The sequence below is a fragment of the Chiloscyllium plagiosum genome, unplaced genomic scaffold (assembly GCF_037043375.1).
Source record: "Chiloscyllium plagiosum isolate Xiang-an unplaced genomic scaffold, Cpla_swu_hap1 HiC_scaffold_33, whole genome shotgun sequence".
NCBI classification, from domain to species: domain Eukaryota; kingdom Metazoa; phylum Chordata; class Chondrichthyes; order Orectolobiformes; family Hemiscylliidae; genus Chiloscyllium; species Chiloscyllium plagiosum.
The window spans coordinates 23,540,825-23,564,670 of record NW_028270171.1 but is presented as its reverse complement, the minus strand read 5'-3'; the positions used below and the strand labels follow the sequence as shown (position 1 = coordinate 23,564,670).

General features: G+C 42.5%; 1 protein-coding gene across 1 annotated transcript in view; it reads right to left on the bottom strand.

The window, feature by feature from the left end:
• mei1 (meiotic double-stranded break formation protein 1) overlaps nucleotides 1–23,846 on the bottom strand; it is a 174,931-nt gene that overhangs the window by 95,393 nt on the left and 55,692 nt on the right. Inside the window, exons 11-13 of the mRNA XM_087978115.1 lie at nucleotides 14,341–14,452; nucleotides 14,095–14,155; nucleotides 13,842–13,936 (exon numbers count right to left, since the gene is read on the bottom strand). Coding sequence (XP_087834241.1) covers nucleotides 13,842–13,936; nucleotides 14,095–14,155; nucleotides 14,341–14,452 — 268 coding nt within the window. The remainder of the gene's footprint in view (nucleotides 1–13,841; nucleotides 13,937–14,094; nucleotides 14,156–14,340; nucleotides 14,453–23,846) is intronic.

The following is a 23,846-nucleotide window of genomic DNA, read 5'->3' as shown; positions in this document are numbered from 1 at the left end:
GTACCTCTTATGCTTGCATCCAAATCATTTATGTAAATGACAAGTAGAGGGCCCAGCACCGATCCTTGTGGCACTCCACTGGTCACGGGTCTCCAGTCTGAAAAATAACCCTCCACCACCACCCTCTGTCTTCTACCTTTGAGCCAGTTCTGTATCCAAATGGCTAGTTCTCCCTGTATTCCATGAGATCTAACCTTGCTAATCAGACTCCCATGGGGAACCTTGTCGAACGCCTTACTGAAGTCCATATAGATCATATCTACTGCTCTGCCCTCATTGATCTTCTTTGTTACTTCTTCAAAAAACTCAATCAAGTTTGTGAGACATGATTTCCCATGCACAAAGCCATGTTGACTATCCCTAATCAGTCCTTGCCTTTCCAAATACATGTACATCCTGTACCTCAGGATCCCCTCCAACAACTTGCCCACCACCGAGGTCAGGCTCACCGGTCTATAGTTCTCTGCCTTGTCTTTTCCGCCCTTCTTAAACAGTGGCATCATGTTTGCCAACCTCCAGTCTTCCAGCATCTCACCTGTGACTATCGATGATACAAATATCTCAGCAAGAGGCCCAGCAATCACTTCTCTAGCTTCCCAGTGTTCTTGGGTACACCTGATCAAGACCTGGGGATTCATCCACTTTTAACCATTTCAAGACATCCAGCACTCCCTCCTCTGTAATCTGGACATTTTGCAAGATGTCACCATCTATTTTCCTACTGTCTATATCTTCCATATCCTTTTCCACAGTAAATACTGATGCAAAATATTCATTTAGTATCTCCCCCATTTTCTGTGGCTCCACACAAAGGCCACCTTGCTGATCTTTGAGGGGCCCTATTCTCTCCCTAGTTACCCTTTTGTCCTTAATATATTTGTAAAATCCCTTTGGATTCTCCTTAATTCTATTTGCCAAAGCTATCTCATGTCCCCGTTTTGCCCTCCTGATTTCACTCCTAAGTATACTCCTACTTCTTTTATACTCTTCTAAGGATTCACTCGATTTATCCTGTCTATACCTGACATATGCTTCCTTCTTTTTCTTAACCAAACCCTCAATTTCTTTAGTCATCCAGCATTCCCTATACCTACCAGCCTTCCCTTTCACCCTGACAGGAATATACTTTCTCTGGATCTCATTATCTCATTTCTGAAGGCTTCCCATTTTCCAGCCGTCCCTTTACCTGTGAACATCTGCCTCCAATCAGCTTTCGAAAGTTCTTGCCTAATACCGTCAAAATTGGCCTTTCTCCAATTTAGGACTTCAATTTTTAGATCTGATCTATCCTTTTCCATCACTGTTTTAAAACAAATAGAATTATGGTCGCTGGCCCCAAAGTGCTCCCCCATTGACACCTCAGTCACCTGCCCTGCCTTATTTCCCAAGAGTAGGTCAAGTTTTGCAACTTCTCTAGTAGGTACATCCACATACTGAATCAGAAAATTGTCTTGTACACACTTAAGAAATTCCTCTCCATCTAAACCTTTAACACTATGGCAGTCCCAGACGATGTTTGGAAAGTTAAAATCCCCTACCATAACTACCCTATTATTCTTATAGATAGCTGTAAGAATTGCAATGCAAGAGAATTGACACCCTTTGACATTTAATGATAGTACTATCACTGAACCCTCCAAAACCAACATCTTTGGAATTATCATTGACCAAAACTTAAACGAGGCTAGCTATACAAATACTGTGGTTATAAAACAGGCTAGGGCTAGGAACCCTTCAGCAAGTAATGCACTTCCTAATTTCCCAAAACCGTTCACCATTTACAAGAGACAAGTCAGGAATATGATGGAATACTCCCCAACTGGCTGGATGAGTGCAGGTCCAAAAAGACTCAAGAAGCTTGACACTGAGCAGGGCAAAAAGCCTGTCTGATTGGTGCCGCATTGTCAAATTTTGCACTTTATCGACCACTGGTTAACAGAAGAAGCAGTGTGTACCATCTAGAAAGTCAAGGGCAGCAGATGCATGGGAAACTATCACCTGCAAGTTTCCCTCTAAACCACACACCATCCTGACTTGGAAATATATTACCATTCCTTTAGTGTCATTGGGTTCAAAATCCCAAACTGCCTTCCTAACAGCATTGTAGTCATAGCTTCATCAAATGAACTGCAGCGGTTCAAGATGGCAGCTCACCATCACCTTCTCAAGGATAGCTAGGGTTGGGCACTGAAGCCGACAGCCCCTGAATGAATGGAAAAGAAAGTTAGGGATGTCTGAACCCTGTGAACCAGAGACCCAGATGAAAGAGCATCCTTTCCATCCAGAGGAAACATCGATCAATTTATACCTCTCAGCAAGATGCTCTTTAAAAACTGGTGATGTTGGACTCTGATCATATGTCAATTAGGCAAGATGCTTCCACTTCGTCAAGTTTTACTCTTAGTGCAGGGCAAGCCCCTCCCACTCTTCACAAGGCCAAAACCACTTCCTGAAAGAAACTTCTTGTCCCATATCCCTTGACTGGCTCTTGGTGGGAGGCACAACTAGTTTAACAACCGTTGAGAAGAGAAGGACATTACACTGGACAGAGTTTCCAAGCCTGATGGCAGTGGTGGCTGTAGTTGTTGAGGCCAATTTTGGCTGTACTTAGAAAATTCCTGCTGGAACTGTGACAAGCTACTGGGGTTCCCAAAAACTGTGTGAATGCTTCAATTATCTATTACAAATTTCTTTGAACATCTGTAACTTTTCCCAATACTTTATGGTGGATTTTTCCACACAGATGTTCACCATGAAAACTGCCTGCTCGCTTGTGTTTGTGTACCTTCAAATAATACATCATTGGGTGTTTGCAATTTTCCAACAAATTTGTTCAGCTTCCGACTCAAAGTAAGTAGAATACCCTCCCAAAAGTCTACTTCCTTCCTCCAAAACAAGGGAATACACATGGGGAGCCTCTGCCTGGTTTTGGTCAAAAGATCCAATTTCCTCCCCAGTGCCTGAGCCCCCAAAGATACTGAAGTAGTTTCAGCTTCCAAAGTGGACAATGTCAGCTTCAACATTCCACCATCCACTCTATCTTTGCCTGGCACTTTTTACTTCATCCACCAAAACTTGATGATTGTAATGTGAATTTGCCAATCATTGCCAGAAACATGAAAGATTTGAGCATATGGGTGACCCAAAGATCATTAGCAGGCATTCTTTATTCTGTTTGCAAAATATAATTTTTTTACAAACGTGAAGAAAAATTAGGGTTAAACAAGGGAACAATATTTATATGTAATTAAGCCTGTAGTTCACATTTGGAAGAAGAAATCATTGCCTCTGGTTCTCTCTATGACTCCTTTCTGTCAGACACGCTTTTGTGCAGACAGGGTTCACTTGACTGCTTGAGTTCCAATGCTTGGTATCCTTCCTCACCACTGCCACCTGCTGTTGGAGGGCCTATTACAATCTCAATCTGTAGGAAGCTGCATTTCACCACTATAAGCGACATATTAAAATTTACCAACCTGTAATCACTTTTAGAACATAGAACATTATAGCGCAGTACAGGCCCTTCCGCCCTTGATGTTGCCCTGACCTGTGGAATCAATCTGAAGCCCATCTAACCTACACTATTCCATTCTCATCCTTATGCCTATCAATGACCATTTAAATGCCCTTAAACTTGGCATGTCTACTACTGTTGCATACAGTGTGTTCCACGCCCCTACTACTCTGTGTAAAGAAACTACCTCTGACATCTGTCCTATATCTACCAGCCTTCAATTTAAAGCTAGCCATCACCATCCGAGGAAAAAGGCTCTCACTGTCCAACCTATCTAACCCTCTGATTATCTTATATATCTCAATTAAGTCGCCTCTCAATCTTCTTCCCGCTAACGAAAAACATCAATTCCCTCAGCCTTTCCTCATAAGACCTTCCCTCCATACCAGGCAATTTCCAAGTAAATCTCCTCTGAACCCTCCCCAAATCTTCCACATCCTTCCTAAAGGCAGTGACCAGAGCTGTACGCAATACTCAAAATGTGGCCGCACCAGAGTTTCATACAGCTGCAGCATGATCTCATGGTTCCGAAACTCAGTACCTCCAGCAATAAAAGCTAACACACCCTTTGCCTTCTTAATAACCCTATCAACCTGGGTGACAACTTTCAAGGATCTATGTACCTGGACACCAAGATATCTCTGCTCATCTACACTACCAAGAATCTTACCATTAGCCCAATAGTCTGCATTCCTGTTACTCCTTCTAAAGTGAATCACCTCACACTTTTCTACATTAAATTCCATTTGCTACCTCTCAGCCCAGCTCTGCAGCTTATCTGTGTCTCTCTGTAACCTACAACATCCTTCATCACTATCTACCGACCTTAGTGTCATCCGCAAATTTGCTAACCCATCCTTCTATGCCCTCATCTATAAATTTATATAAATAACAAACAACAGTGGACCCAAAACAGATCCTTGTGGTACCCCACTAGTAACTGAACTCCAGGATGAATATTTCCCATCAATGACCACCCTCTATCTTCTTTAAACTAGCCAATTTCTGATCCAAACCACTAAATCACCCTCAGTTCCATGCCTCCATATTTTGTGCAATAGTCTACTGTGGGGAACCTTATCAACGCCTTACTGAAATCCATATATACTACATCAACTGCTTTTCCCTCATCCACCTGTTTGGTCACCTTCTCAAAGAATTCAGTAAGGTTTGTGAGGCACGATCTACCCTTCACAAAACCGTGTTGACTATCCCTAATCAACTTATTCATCTCTAGATGATTATAAATCCTATCTCTTACAACCCTTTCCAACACTTTACCCACAACCGATGTAAGGCTGACTGGTCTATAATTTCCAGAGTTGTCTCTACTCCCCTTCTTGAACAAGGTAACAAGATTTGCCATCCTTATGTCTTCTGGCACTATTCCTGTAGACAAAGATGACATTAAGATCAAAGCCAAAGGCTTGGCAATCTCCTCCCTGGCTTCCAAGAGAATCCTAGGATAAATCCCATCCGGCCCAGCGATGTATCATTTTTTACACTTTCCAGAATTGCTAACACCTCCTCCTTATCCACCTCAATCCCATCTAGTCTAGTAGCCTGTATCTCAGTATTCTCTATGACCACACTGTCTTTTTTTAGTGTGGAATACTGATGAAAAGTATTCATTTCGTGCTTCCCCTATCTCCTCTGACTCCACGCACTATGCTTGATTGGCCCTAATCTTACTCTAGGCGAAAGTGAGGACTACAGATGCTGGAGATTAGCGTTGAGAGTGTGGTGCGGGAAAAGCACAGCAGGTAAGGCAGCATCCGAGGAGCAGGAGAAGTCAACGTTTCGGGCAAAAGCCTTTCATCAGGGCAAAAGTCCTTGTTCCTGATGAAGGGCTTTTGCCCGAAACGTGACTCTCCTGCCCCTTGGATGCTGCCTGACCTGCTGTGCTTTTCCAGCACCACACTCTCAACCCTAATCTTATTCTAGTCATTCTTTTATTCCTGATATATAGAAAGCCTCAGGATTTTCCTTGATCCTACCCGCCAACGACTTCTCATGTCCCCTCCTGGTTCTTCTTAGCTCTCTCTTTAGGTCCTGTTTTTTTCCTAGCTAACTTGTAACTCTCAAGTGCCCTAACTGAGCCATCACACCTCATCTTAATATAAGCCTTCTTCTTACTCTTGACAAGTGATTCAACTTCCTTAGTAAACCACGGCTCCCGCGCTCGACAACCTCTTCCCCACCTGACCAGTACATACTAATTAAGGCCCGCAGTAGCTGGTCCTTGAATAAGCTCCACATTTCTATTGTGCCCATCCCCTGGAATTTCCTTCCCCATTCTATGCATCCTAAATCTTGCCTAACACATTGTAATTGCCTTTTTCCTGGCTATAATTCTTGCCCTGCAGTAGATACCCATCCCTTTCCATCTCTAAAGTAAACCTAACTGAATTGTGGTCGCTATCACCAAAGTGCTCACCTACCTCCAAATCTAAAACCTGGCTAGGTTCATTACTCAGTTCCAAACCTAATGTGGCCTCGCCCCTTGTTGGCCTGTTTACATACTGTGTCAGGAAACCCTCCTGCACACTTTGGACAAAAACTGACCTATCTAAAGTACTTGAACTATAGTATTCCCAGTCAATATTTGGAATGTTAAAGTCCCCCATAACAACCACCTTGTCACTTTTACTTCCATCAAGGATCATCTTTGCTAACTTAACCTCTATGTCTCTGGAACTATTTGGAGGGCTATAGAAAACTCCCAAACGGGTAACCTCTCCTTTCCTGTTTCTAATCTTAGCCCATACTACCTCAGTAGATGGGTCCTCAAACATCCTTTATGCATTTGTAATACTGTCTTTGATTAACAGTGCCACACCATCCCCTCTTCTGCCATTTTCTCTGTTCTTACTGAAGCATCTAAAGCCTGGAAGGTGCAATAACCATTCCTGTCCCTGCTCTATCCACGTCTCAGAGATGGCCACAACATCGAAATCCCAGGTACCAATCCATGCTGCAAGTTTACCCACCTTATTCTGGATGCTCCTGGTGTTGAAGTAGACACACTTCAAACCAACTTCTTGCCTGCCTGTGTCTTCTTGCGATCTTGAAATCTTAGTTCTGACTTCACTACTCTCATTCTCCCGTATACTCGACCTACAATTTAGGTTCCCTTCCCCTGCTGAATTAGTTTAAATACACCTGAACAGAATGAACAAATTCCCCCCCAGGATATTGATACCCCTCTGGTTCAGGTGAAGACCATCCTGTTTGTAGAGGTCCCACATTCCCTAGAAACAGCCCCAATTATCCAGGAATCCAAATCCCTCCCTCCTGCACCATTCCTGTAGCCACATGTTCAACTCCTCTCTCTCCCTGTTCCTCACCTCGCTAACATGTGACCCAGGCAACAAACCAGAGTTAACAACTCTGTTTAATCTAGCCCTAAGCTTCCACCCTTGTTCCCTGAATTTCTGCTTTAAATCCCCATCTATCTTCATAAGTATGTTGTTGGTGCCTAGTGGACCACGAGTTGGGGCTGCTCTCCCTCCGCTGCAAGGATCCCGATAACACGATCAGAGCCATTATGAAACCTGGCACCTGGGAGGCAACACACCAAACGTGAGTCTCTCTCATTCCCACAGAACCTCCTATCTGTCCCCTTAACTATAGAATCCCCAGTGACCAATGCTCTGCTCCTCTTCCCTTCTGAGCAACAGGGACAGACTCTGTGCCAGAGACCTGTGCCCCATTGCTGACCCCTGGTAAGTTCCCTGAGGGGCTGTTAATCTGGTCTAATTAGGGACCTCTGCCTGACAGATAAATAAACAGGAGTCCCATTTGCCATCCCCGTTTTGCTCGGGAATCTGGGGTGGAGGGTGCTGTATGCAGCAGTCCCCTGCAACCGCAGATTGCAGTGGTTCAACAGACTCTCAGTCCAACTACTTTTTCTGTGGTGCGGAGGAGTCTGGGGACCATGTAGATATTAGGTGTGTGCATTCACACTCCCTTTCAGATTTTCTTAAAAACCTTCTTCTCTGTTTTTGGTTGCACTTCAGCCCAATGCTCTTGATCTTTGGGCACCCAGTGCGGAGGGGGGAAGGATAGGTCAGAGGACCTCCTTGTGGGTCTGTTCCTAGGCCTGACCAAACTGGCCATGAACAGGTCCAGGCAACAGGCCGTGGAGGGGGTTGTTAGAGATGATTGCCTGCCCCTCTTCCACGGTTATGTTCGATCCTGGGTGTCCCTGGAAAAGGAGCACGCAGTCTCCGCCAACACCCTTGAGCTGTTTTGATTTATTTTGATTTTGATTTAATCCCTGCCCTCCTGTTAACTATTTTTTGATCACACAGCATTGCCCTTTGTTGAGAAGGGCACTGCTTCTCACTGGCCACTCTGGTGTTTCCTTTCTTCCTGGTGGTGGAATATAAATAAAGAGTATGCACTTGTTTGTTCTTCACTGTGTCCTACACCTGCACACACACGACATGGGTGCTGGGAAAAAATATGCACTACCGCTGTTAGGCAGTAGTGTAGGGGAAAAATTAAAGAAAAGAACAGATATCCTATCACTCGGAGTTGGTTCTGAGGGAGCTGAATCAGTGTGAAGGATCAGTGTGAAGGATTCTTCATGTGTAAATAAAGGGTGACTTGGTGATGGGTTACCAGCCTCTGTGAAGTTGTATCAGTCGTGATGATCCCATGCAAAAGCGCCTAGTAGCTGAAGCCCAGCTGGACTTCAAACAGGCACTACAACTGGTTTTATCATTGGAAAATGTGGCAGTGGAGCACGAGTTGCAGAGTATTTTCATGGAAGTGGACACCCTCGCCAGTCAACTGAGCTTGGGGTTCACCACTTGAGTGAAGGTAATGGCATAGTCTCACTCAGAACATATCCTAAACAGAGGGACTGTACGTCAGCCCACAGCAAAACCCCAGAACAAAGCCAAGTCTCCGCCAAACGGTTAAAATTTGGATCTAGGCTGGCAAGCCATTGTAGTTGCTGCCAGTATGTGGATTCAAGACAGCAATAGAGCTCCACTAGATCTGAACTGAGTAAGAGATCTCATAGGTCCGTATTCAGGAGACTGCGCACCCTGGAAGGCCCACCTATATCTGGTTTGAACATCCAAATCAGAACCAAACGAAACGTCTGGTTAAATGGTCACCTGGTTCTAATGGAGGTCAGTACCAGTGCAGCCATTTCAGTGACAGCAGAATCAGTCTTTAATAAAATTCGCTCCAGACTCCAACCTGTGTTTGCACAAGACATCACTCAACTGAGAGCCTATACCTGGGAACCTTTACAGATTAAAGGTTCAACTTTGGTTCTGGTTTCTTATGAGAAACAGCTGGTTCAGTTCCCACTGACTGCAATAAAAAGGTTTGGGCCCAAGCTTGATGGGGCAAAATTCTTTGAGAAAGATTCACTTTGACTGGCTCAATATTTTTCGATTGGAAAATAGCTGCCTGAGTGAAGTTCTAATTAAATACCTGGAAGACTTTCAGGAAGATCGAGGAACTTTCAAAGAAGCCAAGCAGACATTGCATGTAGACTAGGAAGCAATTCTATGATTCCTCAACGTCCAACAAGTACAGTTTGCCTTCCAGCAAAAGAAGAAGCAGAAATCAGAAGGTTAGAAAGTGAAGGAATTATCAAACCGGTCTGGTTTGTGGAATGGGCAGCACCAGTCGTACCAACTGTGGAGTCCGATGGGTTGATTCACATTTGTGGGGATGTTAAACAAACGATAAACTGCTTTTCGCAGCTGGGTAAATACCCAATCCCTCGCACAGAGGATTTCTACGTAAAGCTGGCAGGGGCTATCCTTTAGGAAGCTGGACATGAGTTATGCATACTTGCAACTGTGGTTAGATGAGGATTCCCAGAAGTATGCTACAATTAATACCCATAACAGTTTGTATCAATATAATACTGACATTTGGGCTATCATCAGCCTGTGCAATTTTTCAGTGGACGACTGAGAGCATGTCACAAGGTCTACCCTAGATCGCCATTTATCTAGATGATGTGCTAATAACGGGGAAATAAAAAGGATACACTTAAAGAACTTTGACATAGTCCTTAGAGATTTGTCCCAGGCATGTATAGAAGGGAAAAATGTGTTCCAGCCACCTAAGTGATCTATTTGGACTATGGAGTTGACAGACTGGGTTAGACCTGGTGGAAGACAAGTGGGGGCAATTAAAAGTGCCCAGCTCCCATGTCTGTACCATAGCTTAGATCCTTCCTTGGGCTGGTGAAGTATCACAGAAAGCTCATACATAACTTTACTTCCATCCCATCACCTTTGCATGACCTCTTTAAAAAGGGTTAGCCTTGGAAATGGTCAAGTAACCAAGCCATAGCTTGGTCTTAAGTTAATGTAATGTTTAATAATTGCAGTATTGGAACAACATTTTTTTATATAGTTATGGGGGTCAGATAATAAGCAATTAAAAAAGGAGGGGGGCTTGGATTTTGTGATTAGTTTTTGTTTAGCGATCACTATTAGAGTTAGAAAAGTAAACTGTTACTTTCTCTTTAAACAGTGAAAGTTAGGAATTCTCAGTTACTCACATCTCAACAGATTACGAGGTGAGACAAACTTTTCTGGGTGTTTGGTTTTAATTAGCAGAGGGGTTCGACCTCCATGTCACAACAGTATGTATTCAAGACTTTGGCTAATGCAGAGCATAAATAGGCCCAGATAGAGAAGGAAGCTTTGGTAGTCATATTGGGAGTCAGGAAATTCTATCAAAGCTTCTTTGAACATAAATTTGCAATAATAACAGACCATAAATCCCTGCTAGGCCTACTTGAAGATTACAAGGCAGTCCTGCCCATAGTTTCAGAACAAATTCAGAAGCCCGCTCTTAAACTAAGTGAGTGTAATTACAAATTGGAACATTGTCGGGGAGGTCAAGTAGCAAGTGCGGATGTATTGAATCACCTCTCATTCACAGATACACCATCGATAGTACTGCCACTGTAAGAGTCAGTAATGGGTTTAAATTTTCTGGACACGTTTCCAGTCACAGTTGACAATATCAGATTCTGGACACACAAAGACCCAGTCCTAGCAAAACTGAAACAGCTGGTGGGGATAGGGAAACCCAAAGGGTTATCATACCATAATTGAAACTTTTTTTAGACTTGGAGATAGGAGATCACAGTAGAGGACTGCATTATATTATGGGGGGAAGCAAGAGTGATTGTTCCAAGCCAAGGTTGCTGCCAAATACTGGATGAACTCCACCAGGATCATCCAATGGTTTTCAAAATGAAGATATTAATGAAAAGGTATATCTGGTGGCCAGGATTGGATGCAAACATAGTTGTGTTGGTAGAGTTGTGTCCAAAGTGCCATCAAGAACAAAAAATACTGCCAGCATCTCCCCCAAATTCATGGGAATGACTGAGCAAACCCTGGACTCGATTAAACATCAACTATGCAGGTCGTTTCATGGGCTCCATGGTATTAGTCATTGTGAACCCCCACTCAAAGTGGCTGGATGTGCATAAAGTTCATTCGTCCAACACGAGGACGGCAACAGAAAAGCTGCGTGCATCTTTTGCTATACATGGACTCCTGGAAATGTTGGTCACAGATAACGGGCCATCGTTTACCAGCAGACAATTTAAGTATTTCCTAAAGTTGAATGGTATTCATCATAAAAGGATAGCTCCATACCCGCGCAACTTCATCAGCAGATGCCTAAGAGAAAGACCACGGAACGAGGACATACCACAACCAAAAGGACTAGCCACACTACCATACATCAGGAGCATCTCGGAACTGACTGCCAGACTACTGCGACCCCTAGGACTCATAATGGCACACAAACCACCAGCCACGCTCAGACTACAACTCACCAGAACGAAGGATCCGATACCCAACATGAGCAAGACGAATGTAGTGTACAAAATACCATGCAAGGACTGCACTAAACACTATATAGGACAAACAGGAAGACAGCTAACAATCCGCATACATGAACATCAACTAGCCACGAAACGACACGACCAGCTATCCTTAGTAGCCACACACGCAGACAACAAGCAACATGAATTTGACTGGGACAACACTACTATCATAGGGCAAGCCAGACAGAGAACAGCCAGGGAATTCCTAGAGACATGGCATTCATCCACAAACTCCATCAACAAACACATCGACCTGGACCCAATATACCAACCACTACAGCGGACAGCTGAAACTGACAACCAGAAGCGGCAGGGACAGACCACTATAAACACCGGAGGAAACATCAAAGAAGCGCTTCGCAGGAAGCTCCCAAGCACTGATGATGTCGCCTAGCCAGGGGACGAAACGTTTGCAACAAAAACTTCCAGCTCGGCGAACAGAACCACAACATAGCTCCATACCATCTATTATCCAATGGTCTGGCAGGAACAGCAGACTAAACTTTGAATGAAGGCTTAAAGAAACAATCTATAGCTTCACTAGATATCAAACTGTCCCGATTCCTAACTGATTATAGGACCACCCCCTCATGCAACTACAGGCATAACCAATGGGGAGATTTGCTAATGGGGAGAAGACTCCATACCAGGTTAAATCTGATCTTCTCAGACATGGGGGAGGAGGGTGAAGTGGCATCAGCAGTGCCGATGCTGGACACGAGACAACTGCTAAGCGAGAGAGACATTTTACTTCAGGGAACAATGTTTGTTGTAGAAACCACAGGAATTGCCTTGGAAGAGTAATAGGTATGGTTGATGCAAGGTAAGGTCCAGAGATGTATAAAGGTAGTGTTGGTGCGACAGTCCTAAACAAGCATGTGGACCACATGAAAGTTGCAAACTTGCAAATGGTGCAGGAGAAAAACATGACTGGCTTCTCAATTGCCCTTCCAACTGGTCCGGAACCTGTGGGTTCTCCTTCTCTGTCAAACGTGGAAGATACCTTAGAATCTGAGATGGACATGGCAGATGACACAACCGTGACACCTTTGCTGCCCGAAGAGAATTAATTTCTTCTGAAACAGTCCGGGTGCAACAGGCAAGCTAGTGTGCATTGTACGCTGCCTGTATTAGAGGGAGAGTTGGAGAAACCCGGGCCAGTGATAAAATAGGCCAGGAGGACAAAGAAAAAACAGCCTATGTCCTCAGACTCAAAGGGAGAAGTAGTGATTGTAATGAGGTCAGCCAGATGGACATCACAGAATGAGTTCCCTGATTGGACCAGATGTCAATCAAGGATCCTTGGATGACAGATATAAACAGAAGAATCGTGTTCATTCACAGCAGGCAGCAATCTTGGTCTGAACCGATCACAAACCCTGTACCTGAAAAGTGGATTGACATTATGCTATATGCACGAAGAAAAAGATCCCATGCTATACTTCTTAATACCTCTGTATGAGGTCCACTTATTGTGCTTGCAGCTCACCATTTTACAATGGTAAAACTTTAAGCCAGTTTGAACTGAGGAAGGCTTTTATTATGTCAGCACAATCTCTTAACAATTGACAACCGTGTGCATCAAATTAAGACCCTGAAAAAGGTGTTTTTATCAGAAGGATCTTGGTATTTTGTTTAAAACGATGAGATGAGCCATTGCTCACCTGGATTACTAGATAAAAATGTCACACAAATATAGCTCTTCGAAAATTTGATCCAGACTAATTTACCAGTCTTGATCAAAGGACAGTTTAAAATCAGTTGAAATTTTCAACTGTTTGTTTGCTATGCACTAGCATTGTCTTTGGAGAAGAAAGAAGAGTATATATTGTGTTCTCCCAAGTAAATGCAATTCGATGGGAGAATGGTTTTGTTGCTGAACAAAGAGATCTTGGAGTGCAGATTCATAGTTCCATGAAAGTGGAATCACAGGTAGATAGGATAGTAAAAAAGGTGTTGGGTGTAAGCTATAGGGAGAGGCTGAGTAGGCTGGTGCTATTTTCCCTAAAGCATCAGAGGCTAAGGGGTGACCTTATGGAAGTTTATAAAATTATGAGAGGTATGAATAAGGTAAATAGACAAGGTCTTTTCCCCGGACTGGGGGGTATCTAAACCTAGAGGGCATAGGTTTGAGGTGAGAGGGGAGAGATTGAAAAGGGACCTAATGGGCAGCTTTCTCTATGCAGAGGGTAGTGCGTGTATGGAATAAGTTGCCCAAGGAAGTGGTGGAGGCTGGTCTGATGACAACATTTAAAATGCATCTGGATGGGTATATGAATAGGAAAGTTTTACAGTGATACGGGCCAAATGCTGGCAAATAGGACTAGAATTCTATAGGACATCTGGTTGGCATAGACAAGTAGGACCAAAGGGTCTGTTTCCAAGCTGTATAACTTTATGAAAGGGACAAAAAGAGTGAATAATAAAAAGGAAACATACCATGCTGGTAATTCAGTACATTCTTCATTGCTGAAAACAGGAATCGACACATACAACATAGGAAGTCTGAGCAGATCTGATTCAATCTTGGATTTCTAATGGGACAGAATGCAAATATTATAATGTCTTCCATTTCAGAATTCTCACCAGTGGATAACAATTTTAAGTAATTAACTGAATCAACATTTGGTTAAAAATGACAACTAAGTTCTGCAATTGAACATCAATAGATTTGAAAACAAAACTGCATTACCTGCTTCCTGAACAGAATTTGGCCTTCAGTTCCACTGTAAACTTTATAAAAGATGAGGAAGCTGTAGGCAAATAATTCAAGAATTTAAAGAGTGATTGTTTTTAAGTAAAGTTTAACATTAAATGTGGAGAATGTATATGTGTTCAAGAGAATTCATTTTAATGGATGCCAAAAATATGATGTGTTTATGTTCAAACAACCAATGGTGTTGGTATTTTTAATGGGACATATTTAAAAGATTCATACCTAGTTTAATAGAAAATCGTTTGGCTGTGTTTGGCAAGATACTATACTGGACATTGAGTATAGAAAAGAACACCTCCATAAGTCTGGCACTCGGAGCTTTTTCATAGTATTCCTGTTGGAAGAAATATGTAAGTAAAAATTATAGAGAATAAGGATGAGTAGGAACAAAAGTATTTCAATTTGATGCATTGCTGTATGATTCTTTCATGCAAGCTTATCTTCATCTATATTTATCAGTCAATGGTGGTGTAATAAGAGATGACCTAAATCAGGACAGACTGGACTGCCTCTGCTTCACAACATTAACAATAATGAAATCCATTTACGTCTATGTCCTAAACAGAACAAAAGTTGAATGGAGGTTTAAAAACACACAAAGTTAATTGACACTATCATTGGAAAAGTCCAGTTGACAAAAAGGAGGGTAAAGTCAACACAGCCAATTAATGCTCCATCACCTACTCTCGATCATCAGTCTATTAATAAAGGGTGTCACTGGCACTCAGTTCGGATTTTGTCAGGGCCACTCCTGAACTCATTACAGCCCTAGGTTAAACATGGAAAAAAGAGTTGATTACCAGAGGCTGGGTGAAAATGACTTGTGTATTATGATCTTATACTCCACAACCACCTGATGAAGGAGCAGTGCTCTAAAAGCTCATGCTTCCAAATAAACGTATTGGACTATAATCTGGTGTGAGATTTTTAATTTTGCCCTTGACATCAAAGTTGTATTTGATCAAGTGTGGCATCAAGGATCTCTAGCAAAAATGAAGTCAATGGGAATCAGGGAAAACTCTGCTGGTTGGAATCATGCTTCAAAGGAAAATAGTTTTCATTGTTGGAGGTTGGTTATCTTAGCTCAAGAGTATCTCTGCACAGGTCCTTCAGGGAAATGTCCGTAGCTGAAATATCTTCAGTTGTTTCACCAATGACCTTCCCTCCCCCATAGAGTCAGAAATGTTAATGATTGCACAACATTCAGTACCATTGCAACGCTTGAGCTACTGAAGCGATCCATGTTCAAATGCTGCAAGACTTGGGTAATATCCTACTTTGATGTGACAAATGGGAAGTAACATCTGCACCTCACAAATGCCAGACAATGACCACTTACAACAAGAAACAATCTCACCCTTCACCTTGACATTTTGACAATATCATCGCTGAGTCCACGACTTCAACATCCAGGGGGTTACTAGAAACTAAAATGGACAGTCACATAAATATATTGCCTAATAGAGTAGGTCAAAAGCTAAGAATATTGCATCAAGTAACTCACCTCCTCCTCACTTCACGAAGCCTGTCCATTTACTACACAGCATAAATCAGGACTGTGATGGATTACTCCCTGATTGCCTGGATGACTGCAGCTTCAATAACTCTCAACAAACTTGATCCCATCCAGGACAAAACAGCCCACTTGTTTGGCACTAAGTCACAAACATTCAATCCTTCCACCACCGATGCTGAGTAGCAGCAGTGTGTACCATCTACAAAATGTACTGCAGAAATTCATCAAACATTGAGACAGGATCTTCCAAAACTACAACCACTATCAATGAGAAGGACGAGGGTAGCAGATATGTGGGAACACCAGCACCTTCAACTTCTCCTTCAAATCACTCACCAGCTTAACTTGCTTAGCAATAATCTGCTCACTGGCACTCAGTTTGGATTTTGTCAAGACCACTCCTGACCTCATTACAGCCCAAGGTTCTTTCAGTATTGCTCCGTCAACATTGTGTAAGTTCCTCTCTAAAGGTACCATTGGTCTGCCTACAGCAAGTTTAAGAAGACAGCTCACCAACATCTTCTCATGAGCAATAAATGCAGCTCAGCTAGCTATGACTACCTCCCATGAATGAATGAATTAAATTTCTTCACTCCAGAGAAGGATAAATTTATGGAATTCTCTATTACCGAAGGCTGTGGAATTGAAGTCACTGAATATAATTAAGAAATAGACAGATTTCTAAAAGTTAGAAGTTTCAAGAGGCGTGTGGAGACAGCAGGCGTTTGGAGTTGAGGTAGAAGATTTGCAGGTTGGAGCAGGGTTCATTGGGCAAAGGACTTATTTCTACTCTTACTTTCTATCTTCAATCTCATTTGTATTTCATACAGATAGACACCCTCTTAGTTGTGCAGTGGTGATCATCTCTTTAAAAGAGATAATCTCTTTAATGTCACTTTTTTAAAAAGGTGACATTAACAAACTTGAAGGTCAGGACTGGATGGAGATGGGGATGTAGGACGGAATGGAATGAACAAGAAACAACAGCAATCTAAAAGCTTCCACATTAAATAGCAGAAAATAAGGTTTCTTCATTGAAGAAATGACACCATTTGGAGAAAGGAAGAGTTGCATACCAATAGAAAAACAGCTCAGGCTGCAGTTGGGAACAGAACAAATTTTACATACAAAATAGAAAAGCGACTCTAAACAACATGCTGAAGGCGTTCAGGTTGCTGGATGTTGTTATGTATGTAATTGGGTGGATGTTGCTGCTTTAAGAGAGTGCATCCAGAGTGGGAATAAATGGATGTGGAGCTGAGGGGATGCACATTAAAGTATTCCCTGTTCTAGTTTATTCTCCGCTTACCCTCTGTTCTATTCATGGTTCTAGTGAACTATGACTACAACAACTGGTGATGAGAGTGGGAACTGGCCACAAACCTGCTTATGAATGCTCGGGTGAAAAATGTTACAAACAGCATGGGACTGTGGAGATAATGTCAAGGGAAACAGTTGTGAAGGGATTCAGGCTGCTGTCAACACCTGGGAAAAACGAAAAGCCATCTGAGAACAGTGCTTGTGAGGAGACTTGGGCTGCAGCTGACAGCTGAAGACGGGAGTACACATCTGGGAGCTTACCAAAGTTGTCATGGAGAGCAGTCGAAAGGGGACTCAGGCTGCGGGCAATGCTGGGGAAGAATGGCACTCTGATACAGTCGGTGAGGGAGCAGCTGGCACACAGAGCATTCACTAAGGAGACTCGGGCTGCAAATAGCTACTAGAGTTGAATGGCGGGAAAAATTCCCACCGACAGGAAAACAAAATGACAGGCCAATTTGGAGAGATGGGATTTGATGAAGAGATTGAAAGTTGGACACTGTACACTGGACATTTTGATGCATGTTTAAAAACGAATAGATGGCTGAATACATAATGGTGCTGATTTTCTTGAGTATCATTGGGAGCACGTTTCTACGGAGTCTGAAGTAACCAGAGAAACCTGCAGAGAAGGCACACCAAGAACTATGCAAAATGATGGGGAGTTATTTTGCATCAAAGCCACTAATGGTCACTGAAGCTTTCTTATAAATGGGTACAGCATAAGAAGAGTCCATTGCCCAATTCAGGGCCACCATAAGGTGAGCCGAACATTGTGAATTTGGAGGGTTCCTCCAAGCTGTCTTGCGGGACCATTTGCTTTGTGGCCTCCAACACAAAGCCATTCAACGGAAGCTACCAACAAGGAGAGACCTGGATTTCCAGGAAGCTTTCGAAATTGCTACTTTGATGGGTTAGACGCCAGTTAAGCAACACAATTAAGCGATGATGTCCAGGTGCCGAAAATAGCGGAAACTCAGCAGAATGTGATACCAACTGTAGAATACCACTGATGTGGCCACAGGGAATGAGTATGTTGGACTCAAGAAGTCCAGTGCCTCAGGTGTAAGCTAATGGACCATATTGCCTGAAATTGCCAAGTACAACTCAAGCAAGAGAAAGGGGTGCTTAAAGGAAATAATTCAGATGACAAGGCATAGAATGGTCATGTTTCCAGCCAGGGAGTAAATCTGGAGTCAGCTAGGTCTGTGGGAGAAGTAGATGGCCCAGAGACAGCAGAGTTTTGTTTAAACATCCTGTCAAGACAAGGTGAAGCTGATTATTTGTGAGTTCTTCCCAACTTAGAGGGTAAGACTTTAAAAAAGCAATTGGACATGGGTGTAGGGGTGTCTATGATTCCTGAATCAATATAACGGAACAAGTTAAAAACATTGCCATGAAGCCTGCCAAGATTACTCCACGGACACACATAGAACAACTGTGCCACTGAAGGGCTGGGAAAAAGTACGGCTAAGGGGCCAGTCTGCTGTATTGCCTTTGTACATAGTGAAAGGTGACAAACCTCCATTAATCAATTGCTCCATATTACTGAAATTAAACTTAAATTGGGGCATGGTTAATAGGCTGGAGGACTCAAAAATGAGTTGGAGAGAGATTTTGGACAGGTCTAAGGGTAACTTCTAGAGAACCTGGGGGAAATGAAAGAAGAAATTAAACTTCGGTTGAAGCAGGAAGTTTGTGCAAGGATTTTGACGGTGCATCCAGTACTGTACGCCAACTGGCCTTAAGTGGAGGCGGAAGTGGAAAGCTTGGTGAACCTGGGGAGCATTGGATCCTGTAATCACCAGTGAATGGGTCACTCCCATTTCCCAGTTTTAAAAACTGATGGTATGGTCAGGATTTGTGGCGACTTTAAGGTCACAGTAATTTCCAGCCCTTTGTATGGATCAATACCAACTTGCATGTATTGAATGACCTATTCAATGGATTGGTTGGAGAGAAACAATTCTCAAAAATGGATCTGGCATACTTGCAGATAGGGGTCACAAAGGAGTCATAGCTTCCACTGACTAATAACATGCTGGGAACTGTTGCATTACAAGTGACTGCCCTATGGCATCACATCAGCTCCAGCTCTACTCCAGAGGGTCATGGTCCAAACTTTGAGTGAATTGCCAGGTGATCAGCTTTGTCTGTATGATATTTTAATTATTGGCTCCTCCGAAAAGCAGCATTTGAAAAACCGAGAAGAAACCCTAAAAATGTTGGAAGAATATGCCTAAAAGTAAAAAGGAAGAAACGTGAGTTTTTTTTAAAAGACTCCATAGACTACCTGGGCCATGTAATCGATAGTGAGGGACTACACAAGGTGCCCAAGAAGATCGAAGCTCTCACGAAGGCCCCTAGACCACAGAACGCATCTCAACTGAGATCATTCCTGAGACTTTTGAATTATTATGACAAATTCATGTCTGATCTGGCAACTGCGTTACAACTCCTGCAACTATTTGCTAGGAAAATGGCGACCAGGGCAATGGTCCACGACTGTGAGGAGGCTTACCAGGAGGTGAAGCAAGCCCTAAAAAAGTCATCAGTGTTGACTCATTTCAATCCAAAGTTACCACTGCAGTTGGTGTGCAATGCCTTGCCTTAAAGGTTTGGTGCTGCACTCTCATACAGCTTGCTGAATGGAAAGGAAATGTGCTTTGTGTTGGTACTGAGGTGACTCAGGAAGTTGAAGAAGTATGCTCAAGTGTAAAAAGGAGGATTGGTCATTGTGTTCAGTGTTAAGACATTCACCCATTTCCTTTATGTCAGACACTTCATGCTGCAGACAGACTACAGGCTGTCAGTTTCCATTTTTGATCTGCATACAGGAATACTGCCAATGGTGGCAGCATGACTGCAGAGATAGGCGTTAACTTTGTTAGCCTACCCACATGAAATCAGATACTGACAATCTGAGAAACACAGCTACCACTATTAGGAAATAAGAATGTTCCCCAGTAGAATCTGAAAATTATGTGCTTTTCCCAGGAAGACAAAGTACGTGTCAGTGAGTCAGGTGTGGAACACTACCCAGAAAGACCCAGTTTTGAATCTAATGGTGGACTTAATCCTGAGAGGAAGAACTTCTCGTAAAAACTGCCCAGGACTTTAACTCTCCTGTAGTGGAAGTTGTCTACATCAGATGTGTGTTTAATGTGGAGAATGACAGTTGTTATCCTTTCCCATTAAGAGAAAAGGTGCTGAAACAAGTGCACCAAGGGCACCCGGCATGGTACAAATTAAAGAAATAGCCAGCAGCTACTTTGGGTGGCTAAATGCAAACACCCAGATTGAGAAGAAAGCGGGATCACGCAAATTTTATGCATTAGTGAGAAAGGCATCACCATTGCTGCCCCTTCACCCATGGGAGTGACATTAATCACAGTGGCATTGGATTCACGTCAATTTTGCAGGAGCAGGAGAGGGATGGATGTTACCAATGGTTGTGGATGCTTATTCCAAGTGGTCCGAGATGATGGTCATGAAGTCAGTATAGGCAGCAACATTGACAGACAGACTGGATGATATATTTACCATGGTTGGGAACTCCGAAAAAGTTGTAAGTGACAATGGCTTGCAGGTTGTGACACAAAAGTTCAAGGAGTACCTGGAAAATCACAGAGTCATACATGAGAGATTGGCTCCATATCATCCTGCGACAAATTGCCAAATGGACAGATCTGTACAAATCTTGAAGCAGGTCTTAAAGGCTGCACAAGGGAAGGATTCGCTTGGATGGCGACTCAACAAGTTCATCAGCAGGTACAGGCACACACTATATGCGACAAACCAGTGCTTGCCAACGTTCTTAATGTTCAACCACTAGCTGAGAATCACATGAGTTATGGCAGCCCACAGAGACCAGAGAGATGGTGGAGCAAAATCAAGAAAGACAGATGGTTGGGAACCTCTCATGGTCGAGGTTATTTCAAAGAGGAGAGACTGTGTTAGCCTGGAATTATACACTTGGAGAAAAATGGATCCCGGCGACACTGGTGGCTCAAACAGGACCATTGAGATTTATGGAGACTAGGGATGAACTCGTCTGGAGGAGACACAAGTACCAGCTGGTTGCCACATTTCACCAACGGGGGTGAAGTCCTTCAGAATACTAAGCAGGTCCAAATGGGACCAGTGGTGTTGACCAAGTCATGTAACTCAGAGCCAGGGTGGCCCACGCACAAGTTATTCTTCGAAAACGTGATGGCTGTATTCTTGTGCAACCTCGCGTTATAGAAAAATCACACTGCAAGATCAGAGCTTAAAGTGTTGGCAATGTAATCGCATTACACCCAACGTGTTTTAAAAGTTCGCACTTTAGAAACAATGTCCCCAATTCACAAATCATGTTATAGAAAATTCACATTAACGAAACACGTGTTACAGTAGAGCAACCTGTAGAAGACAACAGCAGCTTCACAGGGCACTGATAGCCAGAGAGGATGAATAACAGGGGAAACTACCCTAGAAAAGGGTCCTGAGACAAGTAGATGGTCATCTAGGAATCACCATCCCCTGAGAGAATGATCATGTCAATGTCAACAAAGGAAGGGTTGTTTTCTTTTGCAAACACTCCTGAGGATGTATATATGTTAGCTACAATGCTTGTAAAATAGTTATAATTGTTGGATGTATATATATTGATAGGAGAGAATGGAAGTAAAGGGACAGGGATGTATGTTGCCCCTCTAAGATAGCAGGTCAGGTAACCCAGAGGCAGGAATTAGAGGGGCAGTCCAAGAACTAACCATGGAATTGAGAGGACAATAAAGCATTCCCTGTTATAGTTTACCCTCTGTTTACCTCGTGTTCTATTTATGGTTCTACTGAATCATAACTATAACAAAACAAAAAAGAGAAAATCACAGAAAATTCAATACTGAACTTACACACTCTGGAGTTATGGAATATCTCAATAACAGTAAGACGACTGCAAATCTGAAGTGCTTACAAAAATGATGATTACTAAATCTCCCAGCTTGAACTAGAAGGTAAAGATATAATACCCAAGTTTAAACTTCTGAAGCAAACAAGGCAGCTGCACTTCATGACAGCAGTGGGAGAACTGAATAAGCAAGCACTTGAAATACTAAAATCAATATTTCTGGTTTATCTGAAGAGGAGAGAAAGATTCTGCAAATGTATGGAAAAATGCCAGAAGATCAACTTCATGTGTGAAATTTTCAAATTCCTAATTGAGAATAATGTCCTACAGGCAACAGCCACAGTAAAGCAATTGATCATTTTGTTTATAGATGCGATAACAAAGAAGACAGATGCAATTTTCCAGAAACTGAACTGTTGGATTAATTAATAGAATTGGTAATTGCTTTAATACCTACCAGAATATTTGTAAAAGAACATTTTGAGAAAAAAAGTCACAGTATTGATACATTGCTAGAAGATGATAGAAAATACTAAGCGATCATAGCCAGACCACAACAACTACAAGCACTAGATGTGGTCAATAAGGATTCAAATGGAACGGGCTCCTCCTGAATCATGCCAGAGTCCTGGCAAAGTGCATAACTAAGGCAGCAGACAGTAAATAGTGACACGCAGGGTGAGGGTGAGTTGGGGGTGGGATGGGGGTGGGGTGTGTTGTCAGTTGCATGGACAATTATAAAATTAAAGGTAAAGGAAAAGAACGTTTTTCTGGTTAACTATGGGGTTAATTATTACCAGAAAATAAAAGGAAGGGACAGAATGTGTAAATGTTATATTGTACCGATATACCATAAAATTCCAGGGAAACTTGATAATTGAGTATACTTAAAGGCTTTGTATCTGAATGCACAAAGTATTTGAAATAAGCTAGATGAACCAATGGCATAAATGGAGGTGACAAGAGTTTCAAACTAGATAAAAGGGTAGAGGGCTCAGATGGGGTTATTAAAGTATACAGAACAAGTAATAAGATAGACAGTACGGAAAGTGTCAAGAATCGAACTTCAGGCACAACAGGTTAGCAGACAAATATTACGGGGGAGGGGGTGGGCTGTCCATGCAGCACTGAGGGTGTTGCCCTTCAATGTGTGTGGTATATGAAACGAGGTAAATGAAATTGTTGTGCAGATTGAATTGGGGGTATGATGTTATGGACATCAGGTATACATCCTATCAAAAGGACAGGCAGATGAGCAGAGGGGGTAGGATTTCCTTGTTAGTAAGAAATGAAATTAAGTTAATAACGAGAAACGATATAGAGTCAGAAGATACAGAATCTGTGTGGGTAGATTTAAATGTTACGAAGTTGTGTAGAGTAATCGTGAACTGAATGGCAGGAATCTGTTTGTTAAATAAAAGGGGGGAAAAGTGCATGGTTCTTTTAAGATGTAAAGTGCTTTTCTAAGCTAAGAGACTTATACAGAAAATTGTGTCTGTAAATCACTGTAGATTACAGACACGTAATTGAAATTGAAACAGATATTAACTGATTGTGTGATTGGAAACCTTAGGCTTATTTTGATATTTTGGCAACTAGCACGCATCAGCCAATTAACTTAAGCCAAGCACTTTAAATTGAAAACCGAGCATAAGAGGTACAGTTAGTAAGTTTGCAGATGACACCAAAATTGGAAATGTAGTGGACAGTGAAGAGGGTTACCTCAGATTACAACAGGATCTTGACCAGATTGGCCAATAGGCTGAGAAGTGGCAGATGGAGTTTAATTCAGATAAATGCGAGGTGCTGCATTTTGGAAAAGCAAATCATAGCAGGACTTATACACTTAATGGTAAGGTCCTAGGGAGTGTTGCTGAACAAAGAGACCTTGGAGTGCAGGTTCATAGCCTCTTGAAAGTGGAGTCGCAGGTAGATAGGATAGTGAAGAAGGCGTTTGGTATGCTTTCCTTTATTGGTCAGAGTACTGAGTACAGGAGT